The 23,550-nt window shown below is 39.1% G+C and overlaps 1 protein-coding gene and 1 long non-coding RNA gene across 4 annotated transcripts in view; one reads left to right on the top strand and one right to left on the bottom strand.

The window, feature by feature from the left end:
- RB1 (RB transcriptional corepressor 1) overlaps positions 1-21,235 on the bottom strand; it is a 120,369-nt gene extending 99,134 nt beyond the window's left edge. For 2 of the 3 annotated variants that reach the window (XM_059892080.1, XM_010810722.4), the window contains exons 1-2: positions 20,923-21,234; positions 18,042-18,168 (exon numbers count right to left, since the gene is read on the bottom strand). In XM_059892080.1, the coding sequence (XP_059748063.1) occupies positions 18,042-18,168; positions 20,923-21,059 (264 nt within the window). In that variant the 5' untranslated portion in view covers positions 21,060-21,234. 3 annotated transcript variants of the gene reach the window in all.
- Positions 21,236-21,299: 64 nt separating this feature from the next.
- On the top strand, positions 21,300-22,516 carry LOC112449037 (uncharacterized). The gene is made up of 2 exons (XR_003037493.2): positions 21,300-21,742; positions 22,449-22,516. It is a non-coding gene; the product is annotated as an uncharacterized lncRNA (long non-coding RNA).
- The last annotated feature ends 1,034 nt before the right edge of the window (positions 22,517-23,550 follow it).

Below are 23,550 nucleotides of genomic sequence, written 5' to 3'. Positions count from 1 at the left end.
CTCACTGCTGTCTCAAGATCTAGGCCCTATTTTCCAACGGCAATTACAACCCAAAAATTTGTAACTGATTTGTTTCCTCAAAAATTTAGATGAGAATTATGTAACGGGCTCAGAATAGCACCTTTGAAACCATTAAAACAGAGGAAAAGAAAGTTTTACTCAGCCAAAAGAATCACAAAAAAATAAATGAAAGAAGAAAAAAATGAGGAAAGGATAAGAAAAAGCATTTTACAAAAGAAAAAGACAGTAATTTCCAATAAACATATTTGGAATATAAGAACCTCAGAAGAGTGTTAATTGAAGGACATTTTGCTAATTTGCATCAAGAACCTTAAGAGTTCAGTTTTATCTCTATGGATTTATCCAATGAAAATAATTACTGAGTAAGATTTAGTATGATAAATGTTCAAAGAATTACAACAGCAAAAATAATGGGAAACATTCAAACATCTTTAAATAGAATAGTTAAATAAATTATGATAGAGCTGTATCAAGAGCTACATAAAACTCTTAGAAAACATTTCAAAGATTATAAGGACATGGGGAAAAAAACCAGACATGTTACGAGAAAAAAACATCAGAATACAAAATTCTGTGTATATTTTGACTCCAATTTGTTGAAAAAATTTAAAAGAAAGGATATGCAAAAATATATCAAAATGTTAACTATTATCTCTAGGTGGTAGGATTACAAATGGTTTTCATTAATCCTAGATATATTTTCTAAATTACCTACAATTATAAAATAGAGGGGAAAATAAGTCAATTAAGAAGTACTAAATTTATATAAAACAGGTGAGAGGAAAAATTATGAATATTCTTGAGAAAAATCTTTTTTAAAATAGTCAAACTTTAATTACATATACTACAGTTTAAATCATAATCTATAATCAACACTTAAGAGACTACTCATTTAAGCTATCATTTAGTTTAGTTTACTTAAATCACCCAACTGGTAACCCTGAGTTAGTGATATGACTTAACCAAAAAGTTTGTTGAGTTTTTTTCTCCATGATATTTTATGGAAAATACTGAACAAAGTTTTTGGCCAATCCAACACTTGCTCTTTTACAATGCACTAACTTATAAAAGAGCTCCCCCAAGTGGTAACATAAATCATCTTAGAAACATCTGAAAAGTAGGTTATCTTACTGAAAAGTAGGTTAACATAACTAGCATGAATTTAACCTGAAATTTTAAAAGTTAAAAACACTACTCTCTCTTATCTTTACTTTTTAAGATATCAACCATGAAAATGATGGAAATAAGCCATAGTAAACATGCTCTTTATCTCAGGGTCAAAAGGATACATCCTTACACCAGATTCATGAGACTGTAATGAGTGATTAGCAATAAAGTTACAAGTTAAATGTATTATAGAAGTAGAGGGGCTAAGAGCTTCCTTTATATCTTCCCCTCGGGGATTTCCTTACCAAGGTTATATGTAAGAACAAAAGAAACAACATGCTAATATGCCAGAAAATCCTCCCTCTCGCTTGCATAATATTAGCTGACAGCAGTTGAGCGCTAAAGAAATTCTTGATGTGCTCATAAGAACCAGAAGGCAAGAGTAGCACAGCCAAGAAGAATACAAAAGCTAACTTTACTTGTGCTCGATCATATTTTTGATTCAACATGCAGAGGTAAACACCAACTGAATTAGCCATCCAGTTACACAATGCCTTTGTGGGGAGAGTTGACTCTACTCCCAGAAAAATATGTTCTTGGCAAATTCAGATTCATCTAGTCTTCTGCCCAAGAGATGAGTACTTGGAGCTAAGAACTTCTACAGAATTCAGTGGTTAGGACTATTTAAGCACCTAACTAAACTCAATTCAGTTTACTAGATTGTTCAATTGTCCCTATCTCAACTATTTTGTAAGCATTTTGAAGGCATAATCACACTAAGTACACTGCTGAACCCGCAAGAACCTAGTACAATGGCCAGCACTAACTTGACATTAAATGTATATATTTTTTAAAAGCAGCATCAATAGTCATACCCTAGTATAGGATAGAATGACTTTTTTGACTTTCTTGTTTTTCCCCCTAGTAGGCTCAGAGAACTAAGCAGCAACTGAATCATGAGTAAAAAGTTTTAAGGTGAGAATATTGGTGCTACCACAATTTCTTTATCTCCTGATCACATACACATTGATCAGCTACTGAGGATCAGCAGGATTAATTCACACAAAGAAATGAATTACAGTCTTCACTTCCTAAACTTGTAATAACATAACTGACCTGGAATTTAGTTCCTAGTCAAGCTCTCTGCTTTATTGCATCAAAGGCCCAAAAAATGATCCCCAAGAAGACAGAGCCATAGAGCAGTGAAAACAGCCACCATATTAAAACAACTACTAATTAATTAATTAACTAGTGTCTACCCATCTTAGAAACAAAGAGTCAATTACTACAACTCAGATTTAATTATGTGTATAAATGGTATTTTTCAAAGTTAGCATGTCCATTCATTCCACCAATATCATTTGAAAAAAAGAAAACACAACTACTGAATAAATGAGTTGGCATTAGAATAAAAGAATCTCAGTTGGAAGGGAAAATGAAAGAGATCATTGATCACTGAAGTCCTGTGGTCTGGGAGTCTCTAGGGTTCAAATCATAAAATGATAATCCTTGGCAAATTTGCTTAAATTTTTAAAAACTTAAGCGAACCCATATGTTTACTTTCAATAATGCCTCAGTAACTAAAGTAGCAAGTGTTTCACTTTTGCTAGAAATCAATGCAGCAAGGTAACACAATTTACCTTTATACTGATAAAAAACAATGGCTGTCAGGCTTGAATAAAATTAGGAAAAATTATTATTTAATAAACAAAGTTTGGTACACTTTCTAAAAGAGATCCAAGGTGGGGGAAAGTTTGGTGGTTTCTGACTGCAATATAAATTTGATTCAACTTATTTTAAAAACGGTTTGCAGAATGAGAAAAATCAAGGCACGTACTGAAAGGACGTAAAACAGAAAAGGAACAGGCATTTTTGACAAAATAACTCACTTCAAAACTCTCCTAAATATCTAGGTCTCATATAAACTTGACTACTTGTTTATAGCTGAACATGTAATAGAAATAACTACCAATCTGAACATCAGTAATTATGAATGTCAGGCCTCTAAAATTATAATGTACATAAGGAAAAAAATTGATTCACTGAGAGTGTATTTATAATCATTTCTTTCAAAACAACACCTGTTTTATCTAAATTATATAGGGCATAAAGATGTTTAAAGTACAGAAAAACAAACAGTCCTATTAAATTGAGGTTTAAGATACCCTAGCAAACCTGGAAGCCTGTAACTCTCCACAGTCATTTCAATCCGATGGGGAAAAGGTGCTATACAGTATGTGATATGTTCTTCTGGTACCTACCATTCTTCTGGTATCTACTTCTAACATGAAGAATAAAGAGAGGTGAATGAATAAAGAAGATGTGGTATATATAATCAACTAAATGTCACTCAGTCATATAAAAGAAGGAAATCATTAATGCCATTTGCAGCAACATGGACGGACCTAATCATACAAAGTTAAGTCAAAGACAAATATCATATAATATCACTTATGTGTGGAATCTAAAAAACAATACAAATGAACTCACAGACAAAACAGAAAAAGACTCACAGACAGAGAAAACAAACTTATGGGTTACCAAAAGGGAAAGAGCTTGGGAGAAACAAGATATTCAGTATCTTGTTATAACCCATAATGGAAAAGAATTTGAAAAAGAATATACACACACATAACTGAATCACTTTGCTGTACACCAGAAACCAACACAACACTGTGAACTTCAATTAAACAAAAAAGCAGGAAAAGGTGAAGAGAAAATCTGAGGGAGAAGTAGGGCAGAGTACAGGTACAGTATTAAACAGTGCTAGGCCTTATTGGAAAAGTGAGATATCAGCAAAGATTTTATCCTATGAGCAAAGACATAATCTATTAAATTTTGTAAGTGTGAATGTCTTCTGACCCAGTGGTTTCACTTCTAGGAATCAACATTACAAAAGTACTCTTTTTTGTGCACCAAATGTATATATAAAGCTATTCACTGCAACAGTTTGTAGTATCAAATGTTCAAAAATAAACTAAATGTTAATAGGGGAATATATAAATAAATTACACGTCCATACAATGGAAAATACATCCACTAAAAAGATTAAGCTAAACACAGAAGGAGAGGTACTCTTCACTACATGAAAAAAGCAAGGTACAGAAAAACACAAAAACTAGAAACTTTTATTAGCTGCCTATGGAGAAGTGGGTAACTTAGGGGAAAGAATGACAGAGGTTTTCATTGCTTACATTTTTATTTCTTTTGAATCTTAAACCATCTGAATCTATTGCCTATTCCAAAAGCATCAATAATTACTTAAATTGGTTAAAAAGTGTAAATAAATAATAAAACCTCAGTGGGGAAAAAAAAATCGTGTGTGTGTGTGTGTGTGTGTGTGTGTGAAGGGGGAAATGAGGAAGGGTTGGAGGGGCAGAATGAACAAAAATTTATCAGTGGTTATTTCTATAGAGGTGGGAATACAAAGAGAGCAACGGATATTCACTTCTCACTTTAATACTATAAAAAATTTTAAAAACAAGTATATTTGAGTTTCGAATATATATGTGTGTTTATATATAAATATACATTTATATATGCATGTTCATATGTAAATATATATTTCTTTGAAATACTGAAAGGGAAATATAGAAAAGTGGGAAAAAATGACAAGAAAGATGTTAGTGAGAAAAACTACATGCTATGTCTTGAAAGTTGGCATTCAAATCCATAAACAGTTACAAGAGTCATAATGACCACAAAATAAAATAAAATTGGTTCTCAGAAGAAGCCTCGCTAGTCTTCATTCAGAGATGAGAGTAAAATTCCTTCCATGGGTCCTCAGAAAAAAGAAAATATGCTGCAGTAAAAATAGCAGTCAAATTATATATTATTATAACAATTATAAATAATTACATGTTAGATATATCTGAGTAGTTCATGATGAAAGCTCATGTAGAACTTTAATAATGCTATCTGACATATATATTAAGTTTAAGACACTAAATGGTGAAGAGGGAATAAATGGTTTGATTAAATTTAGAGAGTATAAAAGTAGAGAAAAATCAATAAAACCAAAAATTGGTTTTTTGAAAAAAAGATAAGAGAAACTTTTAGTTAGATTGATCAAGAAAAATGATTCAAATTAGTTAAAATTAGAAATGACATGAGGATATTAAGACCAATCTTATAGAAATTTTAAAACGAATCATAACAGGAATGTTATGAGCCACTGCATGCTGACAAATCAGATGATTTAGATTAAATGGACAAACTTCTAAAAAGAGAGAGAAGACCAAACCATCACAAAAAGAAACTGACAATTTGAAAAGACCTGTAACAAAGTTAAGAGACTAGACTAGTAATTTTAAAAAATCTCTACACCGAGAAAGTCGAGGCTCAGTTGGTTTCATTGATGAATTCTACCAAACATTTAAAGCAGAATTAGTATCAATTCACCAAGTGAACAGAGAAGGCAATGGCACCCCACTCCAGTACTCTTGCCTGGAAAATCCCATGGATGGAGGAGCCTGGAGGGCTGCAGTCCGTGGGGTCACGAAGAGTCGGACACGACTGAACGACTTCACTTTCACTTTTCACTTTCATGCATTGGAGAAGGCAATGGCAACCCACTCCAGTGTTCTCGCCTGGAGAATCCCAGGGACGGGGGAGCCTGGTGGGCTGCCGTCTACGGGGTCGCACAGAGTCAGACACGACTGAAGCGACTTAGCAGCAGCAGCACCACCAAGTGAAAGTGAAGTCACTCAGTCATGTCCTACTCTTTGTGACCCCATGGACTGTAGCCTATCAGGCTCCTCCGTCCATGGGATTTTCCAGGCAAGAGTACTGGAGTGGGTTGCCATTTCCTTCTCCAGGGGATCTTCCCAATCCAGGGATCAAACCCTGGTCTCCTGCACTGCAGACAGACACTTTACCATCTGAGCCACCAGGGAAGCCCATCAATTAACCAAAATGCTCCATAAAAGCTGAAGATCGAAGGAAACATTTCCCATCTCCTTCAGCAGTCAGTACTACCCTGACACTAAAATCAGACAAAAACACTGCAAGGAAAGAAAATAGAGACCAAAATCTCTTATGAAAAAATGCATAAAAATGCTGAACAAAATACAAGGAAACCAAATTTAAATATATATATATATAAGAATAATTACGCACCATAAACAAGTGAAACTTATCCTAGAAACACAATGTTGGTTTAAAATCTCAGAAGAATATAATACGTTATAATAAGGAGAAAAAACATACAGTTGTCTCAATAGATGCAGAAAAAAATCATTTGACAAAATCCCAAACCATTTGACAAAATACTCAACACAACTGGAATAAAAGGGAAGTTCCTCAACCTGACAAAAGGCATCTCCAGAAAGCCTACATCATAGGTAACAGTAAGACTGAATGTTCTCCCACTAAGATCAGGAAAAAGGTAACAATGTATTGGAGGTTCTAGCCAGGGCAATCAGCTAAGAAAAAGAAATAAAGGGCATCCATCTCAATTCCAAAGAAAGGCAATGCCAAAGAATGCTCAAACCAATGCACAATTGCACTCATCTCACACGCTAGTAAAGTAATGCTCAAAATTCTTCAAGCCAGGCTTCAGCAATACGCGAACCGTGAACTTCCAGATGTTCAAGGTGGTTTTAGAAAAGGCAGAAGAACCAGAGATCAAATTGCCAACATCTGCTGGATCATGGAAAAAGCAAGAGAGTTCCAGAAAAACATCTATTTCTGCTTTATTGACTATGCCAAAGCCTTGGACTTTGTGTGGATCACAATAAACTGTGGAAAATTCTGAAAGAGATGGGAATACCACACCACCTGACCTGTCTCTTGAGAAACCTGTATGCAGGTCAGGAAGCAACAGTTAGAACTGGACATGGAACAACAGACTGGTTCCAAATAGGAAAAGGAGTACGTCAAGGCTGTATATTGCCACCCTGCTTATTTAACTTTTATGCAGATTACATCATGAGAAACGCTGGGCTGGAAGAAGCACAAGCTGGAATCAAGATTGCCGGGAGAAATATCAATAACCTCAGATATGCAGATGATACCACCCTATGGCAGAAAGTGAAGAAGAACTAAATAGCCTTTTGATGAAAGTGAAAGAGGAGAGTGAAAAAGTTGGCTTAAAGTTCAACATTCAGGAAACTAAGATCATGGCATCTGGTCCCATCACTTCATGGGAAATAGATGGGGAAACAGTGGAAACAGTGGCTGACTCTATTTTTGGGGGCTCCAAAATCACTGCAGATGGTGATTGCAGCCATGAAATTAAAAGACCAACCTAGATAGCATATTAAAAAGCAAAGACATTACTTTTTCAACAAAGGTCCATCTAGTCAAGGCTATGGTTTTTCCAGTGGTCATGTACGGATGTGAGAGTTGAACTATAAAGAAAGTTGAGTGCTGAAAAACTGACGAAGAAAAGATAGAAAAGATATTACTATTACAATAATAGTGTATAACTCCACGTTTTGTTTCTATATAATTTAAGAGACTGATGCATTACAAAATCATTAGTTTATGTTTTTGGACTCTGGATATAAAAAGGCATACTTTTGTGACATCAATAACTGAAAGGAGTTTGGACAGGGCTAATGAAGTATAATTCTCTATATTATTGAAGTTAAGCTTGAAAAAATTCAAATTAGAGTATAAAACTTTAAGATGCTAAATGTAATCCCCATGGTAATGACAAAGAAAACAAAGAATATACACAAAAGGAAACAAGAAAGGAATTTAAACATTTCAATACAAAAGGTCAGCTAAATACAAAAGAATCACTGAAAATAGAAAATCAACAGAAAAACCAAGGAAATCAAAAGCTGATACTTTAAAAAGATCAATAAAATTTAAAAAGCCTACAGTCAGATTAACTTTTAAAAAGAGAGTGAAGGAGAAGACACATTATTATAATAGAAACGCATGTGCCTCTTTTTTCCTTGCTGCCTTTTGAATTCTCTTTAACTTTCACCATTTTACTGAGGATATGCCCTGGGTTCATACTGTCTGTGACTGTGTTTCCTGCACCTGGATGTCTGTTTCCTGTCTATGTTTGGGAAGTTTTCAGCCATAATTTCATGAGACAAATTTTCTACCTCTTTCTCCCTCTCTTCTCCTTCTGGAACCCCTATTAATGTGATTTTCAGTACACCTAATGTTGCACCCAAAGTCCCTTAAACAATTCTCAATAAAAATTTTTTTTCTTTTTGCTGTTGGGACCAGGTGATTTCCATTATTCTATCAGATACCTCATGCATTCTTCTGTATCACCTAACCTGCTCTTCTCTCTAGTGTTTTTCATTTCAGTTATCCTGTTTTCTAGCTCTGACTGGTTCTTTTGTAATGTGTTTTCTAATCCCTTGTTAAAATTCTGTGTTCATCTATTCTTTTTCCCAGTTCAGTTAGCATTCTTATTACTATTGGATTCTTTATAAGGTATTTACCTCCGTTTCATCAGAGATTTTTTTTCAGGGGTTTCTTCTTGCCCTTTCATTTGAAATATAGTTCTCAGTCTTCTCACTTTGTTCAGCCTTTTCCGTCACCATGAAATTAGGTGAAACAGTTACCTATCCCAGTCTTGGTGGCATGGCCTCATGGGGCGGGGGGGGGGGGGGGGGGCGGGGGGTTAGAGGGCGGAGCGGTGTCCCAATAAAGTCTGCATGTGCCCAGTGGCTCTGATCTGCGAGCTGCTGGATCAGAAGCGAGCGAGCGCAGGCTCTCGTCCCCCGGGCTGTGCGGGCAGCCATCATTCTGATGGGTTGAAGTTGGAGCAGCTGCAGTCCGAACTGGGGCTTCTCTGCTCAAGGGCGGTCTCCACCCTATAAGGGGTGGGGGCGGGGCTCCAGCGGCTGGAACCAGAGTACTGAGGCAAGTGGGTTTCTGCTAGGAGGAAAGTGGGTTTCTGACAGGAGTCCCTGTCTAGATATGGGGCGCGTCCAGTGCTGAGGACACGGGGCTCAACTTCTGTGCTGGTTTCTCTCCCTCCCCAACCCCGGGCGTGCATGCCTTGGTTAGAGGCCGGGTCAGGACTTGAGCTGGCGCCCGCGCTCACTGACCCGGTTTCACTCCGTTCCAGATGTGCGCAGAGACACACAAGCCTGCGATGGCAGGCCCCACCCTAGAGCTAGTTTTACTCCCCCTCAAGTGTGTGCAAGGTCGGCCTACCAAGTGACAACATTCTCCGCCTGGGATGCGGCTTTGCTTCCTCCAGGGTGTACACTCTGACACCCAGGCTGGCAATGTCTGCCTCCACACTGGTCAGAGTCAGGAGCAGTGTGCAAGCAGGCTCGCAGCCCTCCAAGTGTGCGCACTCTCAGGAGCAGCCCGCGCCTCAGTAGGTGCAGCGCCAGGGCAAGAGGCGCTGGAGCAGGAGCCCTGAGCAGGCTGCGGGATACACTGGGATGGTCCTGGTAAGCCGGCCAGAGCCCAAGGAAGTTTTCCATCTGCTGACTCTGTGCTGTGACCGGGAGGAGGCAAGTCTGTGCATGTCCTTCAAGGGCCCAGTCTTGGTTTCTTAGAGCCCTCCGGTAAGCCCCAGTGGTTTCCAAACCAGCTAAAGGGGTCGTATTCCCAGGGTTGGACCCGTGGGCTAGGTTGCCTAATACGTGGCTCAAATCCCTCACCCCCCCAGGGAAAATCCCCAAGCCTGTGCCATCTCCCTCCCCTTCCGTACCCTCCACTAGCGGGTGCAGGTCCCAACCAGACCAGACTGCTTCTCCTCCCTTTCTGCCAGCCTTTGTGTAGTTCTTCCTTTACAGCCTTGGTTGTGAAAGAGCCATCTGGCTAGTTCCCAAATCAATTTTACCAAGCACCACTCTATATGTAGTTGTGGTTTTGATGTGTTGGTGAGTGAAGGTCTACTCCATCTTGATCTCTCCTCCCCAGGTACGGTTTTTCACAGTGGATGCACCAATATACATTCTTAGGAACAATGTACGGTTCCCTTTTCTCTATATTGTCACCAACGCTTGTTACTTCTTGTCTTTTTGATAACAACCATTCTAACAGATGGGAGTGGTATTTTACTGTGGTTTTGATGTGCATTTCCCTGGTGATTTGAGAGGTTAAGCACCATGTACTTGTTAGCCATCTGTGTGTCTTCCATGGAAAAATACCTATTCAGTCCCTCAGCCCATTTTTTTTTTAAACTGGATTATTTGTTCTTTAAGTATTTTGGATATTAACTCCTTATTAGATACAAGATTTGCAAATATTTTCTCCCAATTGGTAGGTTGCCTTTTCATTTTGTCAATGTTTCCTTTCCTATCAGAAGCTTTTTATTTTGATGTAGTTCTACTTATTTTTGCTTTTGTTCGCTCTGCTTTTGGTGTCAAATTCAAAAAATCATCACTGTCAAATTCAAAAAATCATCACCAAGACGGTGGTCAAGGAGCTTGCACCTATGTTTTCTTCTAGGAGTTTATGGTTTCTTATGCGCAAGTCTCTTAATCCAATGAGTTTATTTTTATCTATAGTGTGAGACACTGGTCTAGTTTTCCCAGAACCCTTTACTGAAGAGATGGTCTTATCACCATTGAATATTCTTGGCTTCTTCTATCATAAATTAACTGACCATATATGTGTAGGGGTTTATTTCTGGGCTCTTTTTCTCTTGATCTATGTGTCTGTCTGAATGCTAAATCCCATTCTATTCTGATGACTACAGCTGTGTAATAGTTTGAAATCAGGAAGTGTGATGGAAATGATAATGATACAATACCAAAGGCATGATTCATAAAAGAAAGAATTTATAACCTGGACTTTATTAAAATTATTTCTGCTCGCCGAAAGACACTGTCAAGAGAATGAGAAGTTAAGCCAGAGAATGGGAGAAAATACTGGCAAAAGGAATATCTAAAGAGGACTGTTTTCTAAAACACACAAACTCCTCCTAAAACTCAACAATGAGTAAATAAACAACAGATTAAAAAATTGGCACAAGGTGTCAACACCTCTCCAAAGAAGATGTACAGATGGCAAATAAGCATATGAAAAGATGTTCAGCATCATATGCCGTTAAGAGAATTACAAATTAAAACCGTGAGATATCACACCTATTAGAATGGCCAAAATGCAAGACAGTGACAACACCAAATGCTCGCAAAAATATCAAAGCAGCAGTGCTTTCTTGAATGGTACCACCACTCTGGACACATTTTGGAGGTTTCCTACAAAAATGAACATACTCTTACCATAGGATCTCTGCAATAGGATCCAACAACAACACTCCTTGGTGTTTAAAGAGTGGAAAACTGATGTCCACAATAAAAATCTATAACAAATGATATAGATATAGAAGCTTCATTCATAGCAGCTAAAACCTGCAAACAACACAGCCACCTTTCAATAAGTGAATGGTTAAACAAAACTGTGGTCCAGCCATACCATGGAATACTACCAAAAAATAACAAAGAAACAAACTATTTTCAATGAGCTGGATTGTGTTCCCTCCACAAAATTCCTATGTTGAAGCTGGAGCCCTAAGTATCTGAGAACATAACTGTGTTTGGAGATAGGGTCTCAAGTGGTACATAAGTTAAAATGAGGACAGAAATGTAAACCTAATTGAATCTGATTAGCATCCTTACATGAACAGGAAGTCTGGACACCCAAAGGGCACCAGGGATTTGTGCACAGGAAAACCATTCCAGAAGACAAGGAGAAGGCAGCCATCTGCAAACCAAGGAGGGAGGCCGCAGAAGAAACCAAACTTGCCCATAATTTATCTCGGACTTCCAGCCTCCAGAACTGTGAGAAAACACATTTCTGTTGTCTAACCCACTCAGTCTGTGGTATTTTTTATGGCACCCTTAGCAAACAAATATAATGACATTTAACATCAATGTGTCTCCAGGGAATGATGCTTGGAAAAAAAAGACAATCCCTAAGGTTAAATACTACATGATCTGATTTCCATTTCATTCTTGAAATTACAAAATACAGCTGACTCTTGAAGAATATGGCTGCAAACTGTGTGTTATATACTTTTTCAATAGTAAAGGCTACTGTTGTTTTCTAGTCGCTAAGTTGTGTCCAACTCTTTGCGACCCCACAGACTGCAGCACGCCAGGCTTCCTTGTCCTTCACTATCTCCTAGAATTTGCTCATATTCATGTCCATTGAGTTGGTGATGCTATCTAACCGTCTCATCCTGTGCTGCCGCCCGGCCCCCCTTGCCTTCTATCCTTTTCAGCATCAAGGTCTTTTCCAGTGAGTCAGCTCTTTTGCAAGACTATAGTACTACACTATAGGCATTTTTTTTCCAATAGTAAATATTATAGTACTACATGAGCTGAGATTGGCTAAACTCTCAGATGTGAAACTACAGAAATGGAGGAACCATGTATATGAAGAAACTGTGTATACAGAGGGTCAACCATAAGTAATACAGATTGTCGACTGTGTGGAGGTTTGCTGCCCCTAACCCCAGCACTATTCAAGGATCACCTGAATGTTATTTTTGAGTAAAGATCTTATTAAATGTCTATGTATAGTCAAACTGGTCTATTGGTATTATAAGATAATATTAATACTTGAAAAGATGATTATAATCATTGGTCACTTTTGGGGAATGTTATAAGACCAACTCATCAGTTTGAAAACTAGTCAATAAACACAAAGAATAAAGTACTTATCCTATCTTTCCTGAATGATCTATACTTCAGAATAAACGCAGTTGATGGAGGAAAGTTTCTATTTACAGAAGAATTACAACTAATAATTGAAAAGGGAAAGATTAGTTCCTCTAATGGCTCCAGTCAATGGTCATCAATAATAGCTTACATTAAAAGAGAGAGAACAAGACATTATGTGTCTACCAATAGGCATACACAACAACATCTCTGAAGCATTTCTTCTGAAAAATATCAAACCAGGATCTGATCAGGCCTCTAGAATCATTTCTAGAAAACACAGAGAATTAGGAAATATGTTAAACAATGAAGGAGGTACAATCTGTAAAATACACACAGTAAAAAATCTCACAGGATAAAAACTCCAGTTTCTTCAACAAATACATTGAAAAAAAAGAATAAGAAAAGAAAGGAAAAGGGGGAGGGAAGGAAAAGGCAAAATCTACAGACTGAAAGAGATTTAAGACACAAATCAACCAATCACACTGTGTAGGCCTTATTTAAATCCTGAACTTACTGAAAAGAATTTCTGAAACAAGATAATTCAAACAATGGATATTTGATATTAAGGAATTTTCATTAATTTTATCAGATATGATGAACTGTGGTGCTTCTGTGTTTGGAGGGGATTGTCTTCTGGTGCAGCTTGTAGGATCTTAGTTTCCAAATCAGGGATTCAGTCCATGACCCCTGCAGTGGAAGTGTGGAATCCTGATCAGAGGAACACCAGGAAATTTCTTGTGGTCATTTTTTTAAAGAGTTCTTTTTTTTCCCCCCCATACATACTGAAATATGTATAGATGAAATATCATATCTTGGATTTACTTTAAAATAATCTGGAGTCAGGGAGAAACAGAGTTTGGCCATGACTTTTACTACTGAAGCTGGTTAAGAGTTACGTGAGAGTTCATACTATTTTCTTTAACCTACTTATATAAATATCTGAAACTCTGCAAAATAAAATGTCTTTAGAAATTAATCTTAGAAGTAGAATCAGAAATAAAAGAACCTGCAGATATCCTACATCTGTAATACAAATGTAACACTCACGTCCATGTTCTTTAGCAGTTCACAGTCCACAGGGTCGCAGAGAGTCAGACGCGGCTGACGACACACACACAAACATGTTCTTAAATGTATTTTGCTCAGCAAAACCCACAAGCAATCAGAATATAAGCACCATCTTCAAGTAGATAGGGTGTATAAGGACTAAAAAATTACAGGTAAAGAAAATTTTCATTATACATAATTTTAAAATATATATTCTGCTAAGGTTATTAAGAAACCTCTTCATATTTTTGCAGCACAGCTTAAATAGAATGCCTAGTTTTACTCTAATTCCAAACTATTCTCTTCAATTATCTTTCTAAATGTAATTACCTCTAAAATGCTTCTATCAAGGGTAATATATTTCAAAGCCCTTGAATATATACACACACAAATAAACATACAAACATACAAATACACACACACACCCCTATGCAAAAGCCTAAAAGGATGATATTCAGATGTCATTTCTGCTTTTCAGATGAGCAAACTGAGACTGGGATTAACCAATTTGCCTAAAATCATATAGCTACATTACAACTACAATCAGAGTTTTTTGCCCTGAGGTCCAAGGTTTATTTCTTCTCTGCCACACTGTCATTCAAGATGCAGAAAGAGAACCAATATTCCAACAACTGATTTACCATAAGTCACAGTATGTGAAGGACATCTGACCAATTTCTTATTTTATTCATATGCTGTTAAGCAGCATGAACACAATTTAATCATATGACAGCAACCACATATTACACACTTACTAAACATTTATACAAAAAGGAGAAATTTCTAGACAAAATACCACAAACCTTTCCTTTAAAAGGATTAATATATGCTTTCCTGCACGTATAAACAACTTTTTTTTACTCTCAAGAACCTAAAAATGTAAATTTTAATGAAAGTGCCACATCAGAATCACTATACATCCATTTAAAACTTAAACCATTTTAACTGATCCTTAAATTCTTTTAAAAAATATTAATATAAGATTTTCTGCAGTAGCTCATTAGTCATGACCAAATATAAGCACTCATTTACACTAATAAATGCTTTATATGCATGAATTTAATCTACCAAATAACTCCAAGACCCAGAAATTATTGTTAGTTCCATTTACAAATAAGATAATTGAGACTTGGAGATTTTAGGTACCTTTTCAAGATCACAGAGGCAGTAAATGGCAGATTTGAAACTTGAGTTAGTCCAGTCTCATGACAAATTCTTGCTCTTAACCCATCCTTTGTTTCAATAAACATTATCTATTTTCAGTTGCCAAAAATTACCCTGAGTTACCACATTCTTCTTGTTTCAAAGAAGATAGCCAAGTACAACTAGAATGGCTGCATCAGAAACAGGTTCATTTTGTCACTCTCTGGCTTCTCAGCATTCACTGTGTCACATTCTCCCTTAGAAATTACCACATAAATGAAGATTAAATTATCAGGCCAACTCTCAAAAACTTAACTATCACTGAAAATAACATTTCTTGGAAGAGTCTAGTGAACTGTAACAGAAAAATACAACATCATCCTGTCATACCCAACGAAAAGATGCCCCAAATTCCAACTGTAACATGAAGTTCCTTTCTTATTTTCCTCAGCACACAACCAGGAATGACTTCTCATCTCTTAGTCCCCATCAAGAGCATCATCAGGAGATGAGTTTTAAACTATGCCAGTTCCCATGGAAGATAGGGACAAAGCCAGGAGAAAGAAAAGGGTAGGATAAAAAGCAGTAACATTTGTTTATTTATATATGTATATATGAAGGTCCGAAGCCCAAAACTATTACTGCTAGAATTCAGTCTTTTTAAAAAAGTTTCCTGTGAACTAGCCTGCAAATCTAACTACATTATTATACTTACTAAGAGATCTGGATTCCTGGGTCAGGAAGATCTGCTGGAGAAGGGATAGGCTACCCACTCCAGTGCTTCCCTTGTGGCTCAGCTGGTTAACAATCCACCTGTGATGTGGGAGACCTGGGTTCGGAAGATCCCCTGGAGAAGGGAAACACTACCCACTCCAGTATTCTGGCCTGGAGAATTCCACGGATCAGAGTTCCATATAACTGAGTGACTTTCACTTTCAAGAAAGCTGGAACACAACTCACTTATTTGGCAACTATCTGCACTTACCAATACTATACCAATACTGTCTATAATCAACTACCCCTTTTCAACTTTCTGAAAAGTAAAAGCTTAGTATTTATGGAAGATAGAGAAGTGAAGGAGTGATGACTCTCTTTAACAGCACACGCAAAGAAATGGCTTTGTACATGATGTACCCAAATCAGTGGAAATACATATTAGGTGCTTTGGGATGATAATACCAAAGTCATTCATCCAAGATACTTCAAGAATGCCTTTTTAGTATGCAGTTCTAGAATATGTTCAAATCTTTGGAAATTGTGAGGTTTGTTTTCTCTTTTTTTTTTATTACCAGATACTGAAGCTGAAACTCCAATACTTTGGCCACCTCATGCGAAGAGTTGACTCACTGGAAAAGACCCTGATGCTGGGAGGGATTGGGGCAGGAGGAGAAGGGGACGATAGAGGATGGAGATGGCTGGATGGCATCACTGACTCGATGGACATGAGTCTGAGTGAACTCCGGGAGTTGGTGATGGACAGGGAGGTCTCGCGTGCTGCAATTTATGGGGTCACAAAGAGTCGGACACGACTGAGCGACTGAACTGACAGACCGAATGCTTGTGTTCCCCTCAAATTCAGATGCTGAAAACCTGATGCCCAACAAGATGATATCAGGAGGTAGAGCCTTCAGGAGTGATTAGGTCAGTAGGGAAGGGCCCTCATGAATGGAATCAGTGCCCTTCTGAAAGAGGCCAGCAAAAGCTCCCACCGGTTCTGCCAACTGAGGCCAGTGACAAGGCACTATCTGTGAATTCCCTGTGAATAAAGAAGTGTGCCTTTACTAGACCCAGAATCTGCCTGCACCATGATCTTGGACTTCCCAGCTCCAGAACAGTGAGAAATAAATTTCTATTGTTTACAAGCTATCCAGTCTAAGATATTTATTTTAATAGTCCAAACAGACTAAAACACTAGAGATTTTTTTTAACAGTTATAAATAGTATTTTTATGGGATGTATATAAACATATTTTGCTGCGTTGATTGGATGAGTAAAAAACCAAGTCAGCAGTGTACTCTAATACAATGCTGAATGAAAACGTAAACTCATTAAAAGTGATTAGAGTGCAATTTAGCAAAAATTACCAATAGTTTTATAAATGCTCATAGCTTCTGACTCAGTAATTCAAATTGTAAGAATTTATCCTAATAATCAGAGATTTGTTCATTAATCCATTTAACAAATAATTGAAGACTTAATTTGTGCCAGGTATCACTCTTATGAATAAGGATGTTTATCACATTGTGTATACAGCTCCAAAAAGTTGGGGGGGAAATGTCAAATAACAGAAAGCTAACAAATCAGAATACATCTAATGGATAAAATATTATAACACCACTGGAAATGACATTATCAAATATATCAAAAAATATTTAACAACATAAAATGCTCATGTTAAGAAAAAAAAATTTTTTAATTTTACAAAAACTACATGTAATTACATATATAACTATATGTATGATCCCAAATCTGTATTTTAGATCTTATTAGTCAAGATCCTTAGTTAAGTTACTCAATCTCACTCAGCTTCAGTATCTTCATTTATAAAATGAAGATTTTACATTTTACATGTAAAATAAGGATTTTATGCTTCACATCTTAAAGGCTTGTCAGATGAGTTACTTGCAAAGTGCTTACAATATTCTCTAGTACATATAAAGTGTCAATAATTATTTGCTAGTGATATTATTATATACATAGATGTTGAATATATATGTGTATGTATTCAAGAAAAAATGGAATATCAAAATATTATCAAAGATTCTGAATTCTAAATAAATAATTATAAGGCAATCAGGAAATTTCAATACTGATTATGCATTATGATATTAAAATTATTTTATGAGTCATTTTTTGTTTTTTAAAAAGTCTTTATAGCATAGTGAACTATTTATGAATAAAATATAAAACCTAAGATTTGTTTTAAAATACTTTGGTAAGGGGCTTACATGGAGAGATGGGTTTTTAAAAATTTTTAATGTTATCAGAAATAAACTACCTCTGGGTAATAGGATTATTAGTAGCTTTGCTTTATAAATTTTCCACTTTCCAAATTTTCTATGGTGATTAAAAATTATTTCTGAAATTAAGAAAATGTTTTCAAAAAATTTTGACATTCCTTACCAATACTCCATCCACAGATGAAACTTTTTCCCAAGTTAACCAAGCTCTTTCTCTGACATGATCTGGTAGCTTTAATTTCTGACATAATGCAGTAAAATCAGGTTCTTCAGTTTCTTCAAACTCAAGCCTACCAAATGAAAAAATATATAATAGGCACATATTTCAATCAAATTAATCAGATAAATATTTGTTTCAATAGTTTGCACAGAATAGCACTATCCTGAAAGACAGCATCACTAAATACTTTAGAATCTTATTTATCTTTGAAAAAAATTACACTTAGAATTTAAACATATATTCATCTTTTTCAGTCTTTCCAGAATGGTAATACCACACAGTGAAAAATGTTTGCTGGTCTGGTGAATCACATACTTCAGAGCAGCAAAGTAGCTTAAAGTAAGTACAAGAGCTAAAACTGTTTGGGAAAGTTGGGTTGGTTAACAGCAAGAGGAAAGCAATAGATAATATTACAAAACCAATTTAATATCACTAACTTTTGCTAAAATTCAGTTTACCCTTCACAGTGGTTTATTTAATCTACTTACTAGTAGTTCTTAGATGAGGATTAAATTCAGCCTTTTCTTCCTGATTTTCCTTAACCAAGACAGGCAGTCAAAAAATTCTTCTTGGCTAATTCTTTTTCAATCAGTTAATGTCTACTTGACCTCTAATAATAACAGTAGTAGTACAAGGAATAGCTTATAATTTTTTAGTATTTATTATGATCCCACACAAAGTACCTTAGATGAAGGTAGATTGAATCCCCACATCGGCCTATTAGATAAGTCCTCTTACCCTGTTTTACAGATAAATACCAAATCAGAGAAGTTAAAGCACTCACTTGAAATCACAGACAGTATGTCAGAAACCCTGATAGAAACCCAATAATCTAACTCTATAATCCTGGCCCTTGAGCACTATTCCAGACTGCCAACCCTTCTCTGAAACATAATTAACTTTTGGTTATCTCAAGAATGAAGATGGTGTGCTGTTTCCCTTAAGTAAACTTTCAATTCTCAAAGTTGACATGGGCTCCATCACTGGAAATGCAGTTGGACTGGGCCCTGAACCCACCCCAGGTAAAATTCTTGGCTTCAGACTGCCAGGCAGTGGTTCTATCTCTGTTAAGTAGTTAACCCGTAGTTTGATAGCCCATAAGGACACATTTTATGGGTAAGAATAATCAAGAACAGACTATCTTGCGTGGTTCTGACTTAAAGAATTTGTGATAGTTTCGTCATTTAAAAGTATATAAAATTAAGTGTTTGAAAATAGAAGGAAAAAAGACTTTCTTTTCCCAGGTGATGGTCAGAACTTCAGCATTTCTGGTTACTCTACAATATTCAAGAATGCTTCCATGCTCTGTGGATAACAGGGTTCTTTGCAGTAGACTTCACTGCTCTTACCAAAGGGAAACTGGAAAATACTGGACATATCAGAGTTTAATCAGAAACTAATGTCTTCTCCTAGAACATCGCTGGGCTTTCTTTTTTTTTTCCCCCACTAGTGAGAATGATTTTTAATTGATAAGACAGTCATATATGAATTTCTAATAGCCCTTCACAAGCCATTTCCAAAAGCTTTTCCCAATCTTTAACAATTTGTCCCGAATTCTCTTAGTGCAGGGGGAGGTGAAAGAAATAGGACCTGCTGATGGGCTAGAACTGTGGGAAGGAGACAGAAAGGAGTCCCATTTCACTGTAATTGATGTGCAGTCTCAAAGCAGGGCCAACTCTGACAATAATAATGGATAATTATACTCGTTCAATTTTTGGTTCTAACCATAAAGCATCACAATCAAGAAAAATAAGATGTTGCAATACATTATCTCCCTTGTCAAGTTCCACTGCATTATCGTAGACTTGCTTAAATTTAGAATCCACTTACGAGAAGAAAAATAATTCCACGTGAGCACAAAAACACTCGTTTTGTACTACAACAAACGAAACAAACAAACAAACAAACAAAAAACAACAACAAGGACACCAGGATCCTTGCTGGCTCAAAGCCGAAAGGCAAAATGGAAGAAATAACGAAGCACGCTGAAGCCAATGAAAATACGCAACAAGAGTTCTGGAAAACAAGAGAAAAGTTTAGGAACTTTTAAGCTCTTGGGCTAAACGTCTCACAATATTTTTGCCCAGGCACGAGTTCTTTCTAAAGAGTTACGTTCCACCAGTCACTACCGATGGCCGTGAATCCTCAAGACCGAAAACCCCCTTCTAAGAGAACGCCACAAGGCGCCTCAGCCGAGCTTCCTGGGGGATAACTGACACTCAGGACCCTACCCTTCACGTCCGCGGGCATCTCTGCCGCCGCATCCAAGGCTTTTCTGGCTGTCTCTCCCAGGACTGGGCTTCAGATACAGCTGCGCGCCCAGAGGGGGTGGAAAAAAAAAAAAACTTCCAACTGTTGCATCGTTAGAGACCAAAAGAGAAAGTCAAAAGACCACTGGAGGACCACAAATCTCAACGGGGAGAAAAACCTGTCCAGCAGACACCAGTTAGTTCTTTTCTTTTTTTTTCTCTTTTGCGTGTGATGGGGTCTTGAAATCACCCGCCGGATGCGCAGGGCCGTCTCGCGGAGCAAAGGCGGCACCTGTCACTTCGCTCAGCGACCCGAGCCCCACCCGCCCGACACCTGTCAAGCTGGAGCCGAGACCCCCTCCCGGCCGCCCTCCCCTGGCGGCGCCCGCACCCAGACCCCTGTCAGCTCCCTCCGGGCGCTCCGCCGCGAGGGGTGGTGGAGGGGGGACCGTCCTCCCGCCCGGACCGGCGCCCCGCGGGGACGCGCCCCCGCCTAGACGCCGCGGCGCCCGCCGACGCAGCCTCGGGGCGCCCTCCCCGTTCGCCGCCCGCCGCCGGTGGCTCGGCCCGCTCACCTGGCCAGAGGCAGGTCCTCGGAGCCGCTGTCCTGCTCGGGGTCCTCCTCAGGGGGCGGCGGCAGGGGCGGCGGCGGGGGTTCCGCGGCGGCGGCGGCGGCGGCTGCTGCTGCTCTCCGGGGGGTTTTGGGCGGCATGACGCGCTCGCTGGGCAGGCGCCGGCGGGCGCTGGAGGAGGGCCGGGGAAGGGAGAGGACGCGCGCACCTCGGGCACGCCCCGTCCTCGGCCGACTCCCGTTACAAAAATAATTTGAACGTTCCCCTGAGAAAAAAACCGGGCCGGCCCTCCCTCGCCCGGCAACCGAGCGCCGCGGCCAACCGCGGGAAAACGTCACTTCCGCCCGCGGCGTCACGTCCGCGAGGCTCCCGGGCCCGCCGGCGTCGGGAGGGCACCGGGGTGCTGGGCTAGGCGAGGCAAGGCGAGGCGAGGCGCGGGCCGGGCGGGCGGGGAGTCCCGGGCCGGCAACCCAGGCGGCCGCCCGGAGGCAGCAGCCGCTGCCGCCGCCTCAGCCTGCCTCTTCTCGAAACTCGCCCCTGCGGGCGTGGGTGGCCGAGTAAGGGCGCTGCCCGGCCCGGTGGGTACGCGCGGGCTCCCTCGCTATAGCCGGGTGGATCCGGGACTGCAGCCGAGGCCCCCGCCGGGGAGTATCGGGCGAGCGCACCCGGGGCGGGCACGCCCCTCTCCTCCGTGGGCGGCACCCTCCCGCTCGCCCGCGCTCCTCCCGCTCAATCCGTTAAGCGAAGTCAGCCAAAACAAAAACAAATACCCTCTGGGACACCTATGAGGAGCTGGATATTGCCCACTACTAGCGGAGACCAAGTATGGGACGACGAACCTGGCCTTTTGAGAGTTCTTTGAGGGAAGAGGGGTGGGGGCTGCGGGCAAAGAACTGATGACAAGGTGCTGCGCGGTTTTAATAGTAGCGTAAAACCAGGAAGCACCATCGAAACGTCTAAAGGACATCTTCACAGGAACAGGGGCATTTGAATAGAAGTTTGCCAGACGGACCTCACCTCTAAGGAGGACTTACTATGTGCGCAAGGGATTGTTCTGGCCATTTTACCTCATTATCTTACCGAATCCTCAGAAACAGCCCTTTAAAATGAGTTGTAGTCGTATTACACTTTAGATAGGGAAAACAGACTCAAAAGAGTTAATTCATTTGCCCAGTACTCCAGTATTCTGGCTTGGAGAATTCCATGGACAGAGGAGCTGACAGGCTACAGACCATGGGGTCTCTAAGAATCAGATACGACTGAGTGACTTACACACACACACACACACAGAGCCGATGGGTGTAGAGGTTTTGAACCCAGATATATTTGACTCTACTTATCCATTACGTTGTGTTAAAGAAAACACCAAGAGGAGAGAAATAGCATGTGCAAGGCACAAAGACATCAGAAAAGAGTTTGCAGGAATTACTGTGGTCAAACACTGACTTAGAAACTGTTTCCTGTCTCTTGGTATTTACTTGTGCTAATAGATTGCCTAGTTTGAGTACCTGCTTTTGTCTCACTGGCAGATGCTATGGGTTGCCAGCTCGGAGCTTCGAAACTGAGGTGCTATGAATAAAATACAGCTGTGCTCTGATGTGAATTCCCTCATCCTTGGAACAGCTCAGCAGGGCTGAGGCAGCCAACGCCTTCAGGCAAGTGGTAGCTCTTGGGTTTATCCCTGTGGGCCATACAATGGATTATCATTTTCTGTGTATATTATGGTGTATGCCAGAATGTGAAAAGGGGTTAGCAGTTATTGGCCTACTCAACAACAAGTTCTGCCTAAGTTCAGAAACTCTCTCTTGTGGACTCAAAAGTTTATCAGGAGTTAGGGTCCATGCCCAGACCCAACTTCAGAGGCCAAATACCATCACAGCGGTAATTCCACTCATTTTTCCCAGGATTCAAGTAGGGTAGTAAGGAACACAGCGTACAGTTTTGGTTTTTGTAAGATGCAGTTTTGGTTTTTGCAAGATCAAAGACAGTCAGCTGGGAGCCTCTAAAATGAGATACAGATGACATAGTTCTACCCCTTAACTATTTTGAGAATGTGTCACTTGCAATTGCTGCAGCCATAGTGACTTAAGACAAGCTGACCTGAGGATGAGGCAGAAATACTAAAGATAGCTCAGTAGTAATATCAGAAAATCTGGGTCTTTGGTGACGTGACTGAGCCTCTGATTTGACTGGCCCTGGAGCTGACCTTGATGGAGCTGGGCTTTTCAGTTGTTTCCACCAAAAAGCATCAAAACCAATAATTTTGCTCCAGTGAACTCCTTCCATATAGAGACTAGTCATTAATGTAGCCTTAGTACCTAACATGGTGTTGGGCACACGGTAAATGCTTCTTTGCTAAAACTCGGGATGGAGTCAAAGTAGAGGAAAGTCTGGGGACTGAAGTAAACTCTCTTCATATATAGATATGACTTGCTTTATTAAACCTATTTTGTCAATACCTGAGTTTACTGTAATTATGATAGCTCAGAGATTTCTCACTTTACAAAACGATGTGTATCTTACCATGGATACATTTAAAGTCCTGGGAATTCCCAGTGGTTAAGTTTCTGAGCATTAAATCCAGTGGATAAGACTCTGCGCTTCCAAAGCAGGGGGCACGGGCTTGAGCCT

This window comes from Bos taurus, chromosome 12, assembly GCF_002263795.3.
Source record: "Bos taurus isolate L1 Dominette 01449 registration number 42190680 breed Hereford chromosome 12, ARS-UCD2.0, whole genome shotgun sequence".
NCBI classification, from domain to species: Eukaryota; Metazoa; Chordata; class Mammalia; order Artiodactyla; family Bovidae; genus Bos; species Bos taurus.
The sequence above is the reverse complement of the archived record's forward strand: the minus strand, read 5'-3'. Positions and strand labels throughout refer to the sequence as shown.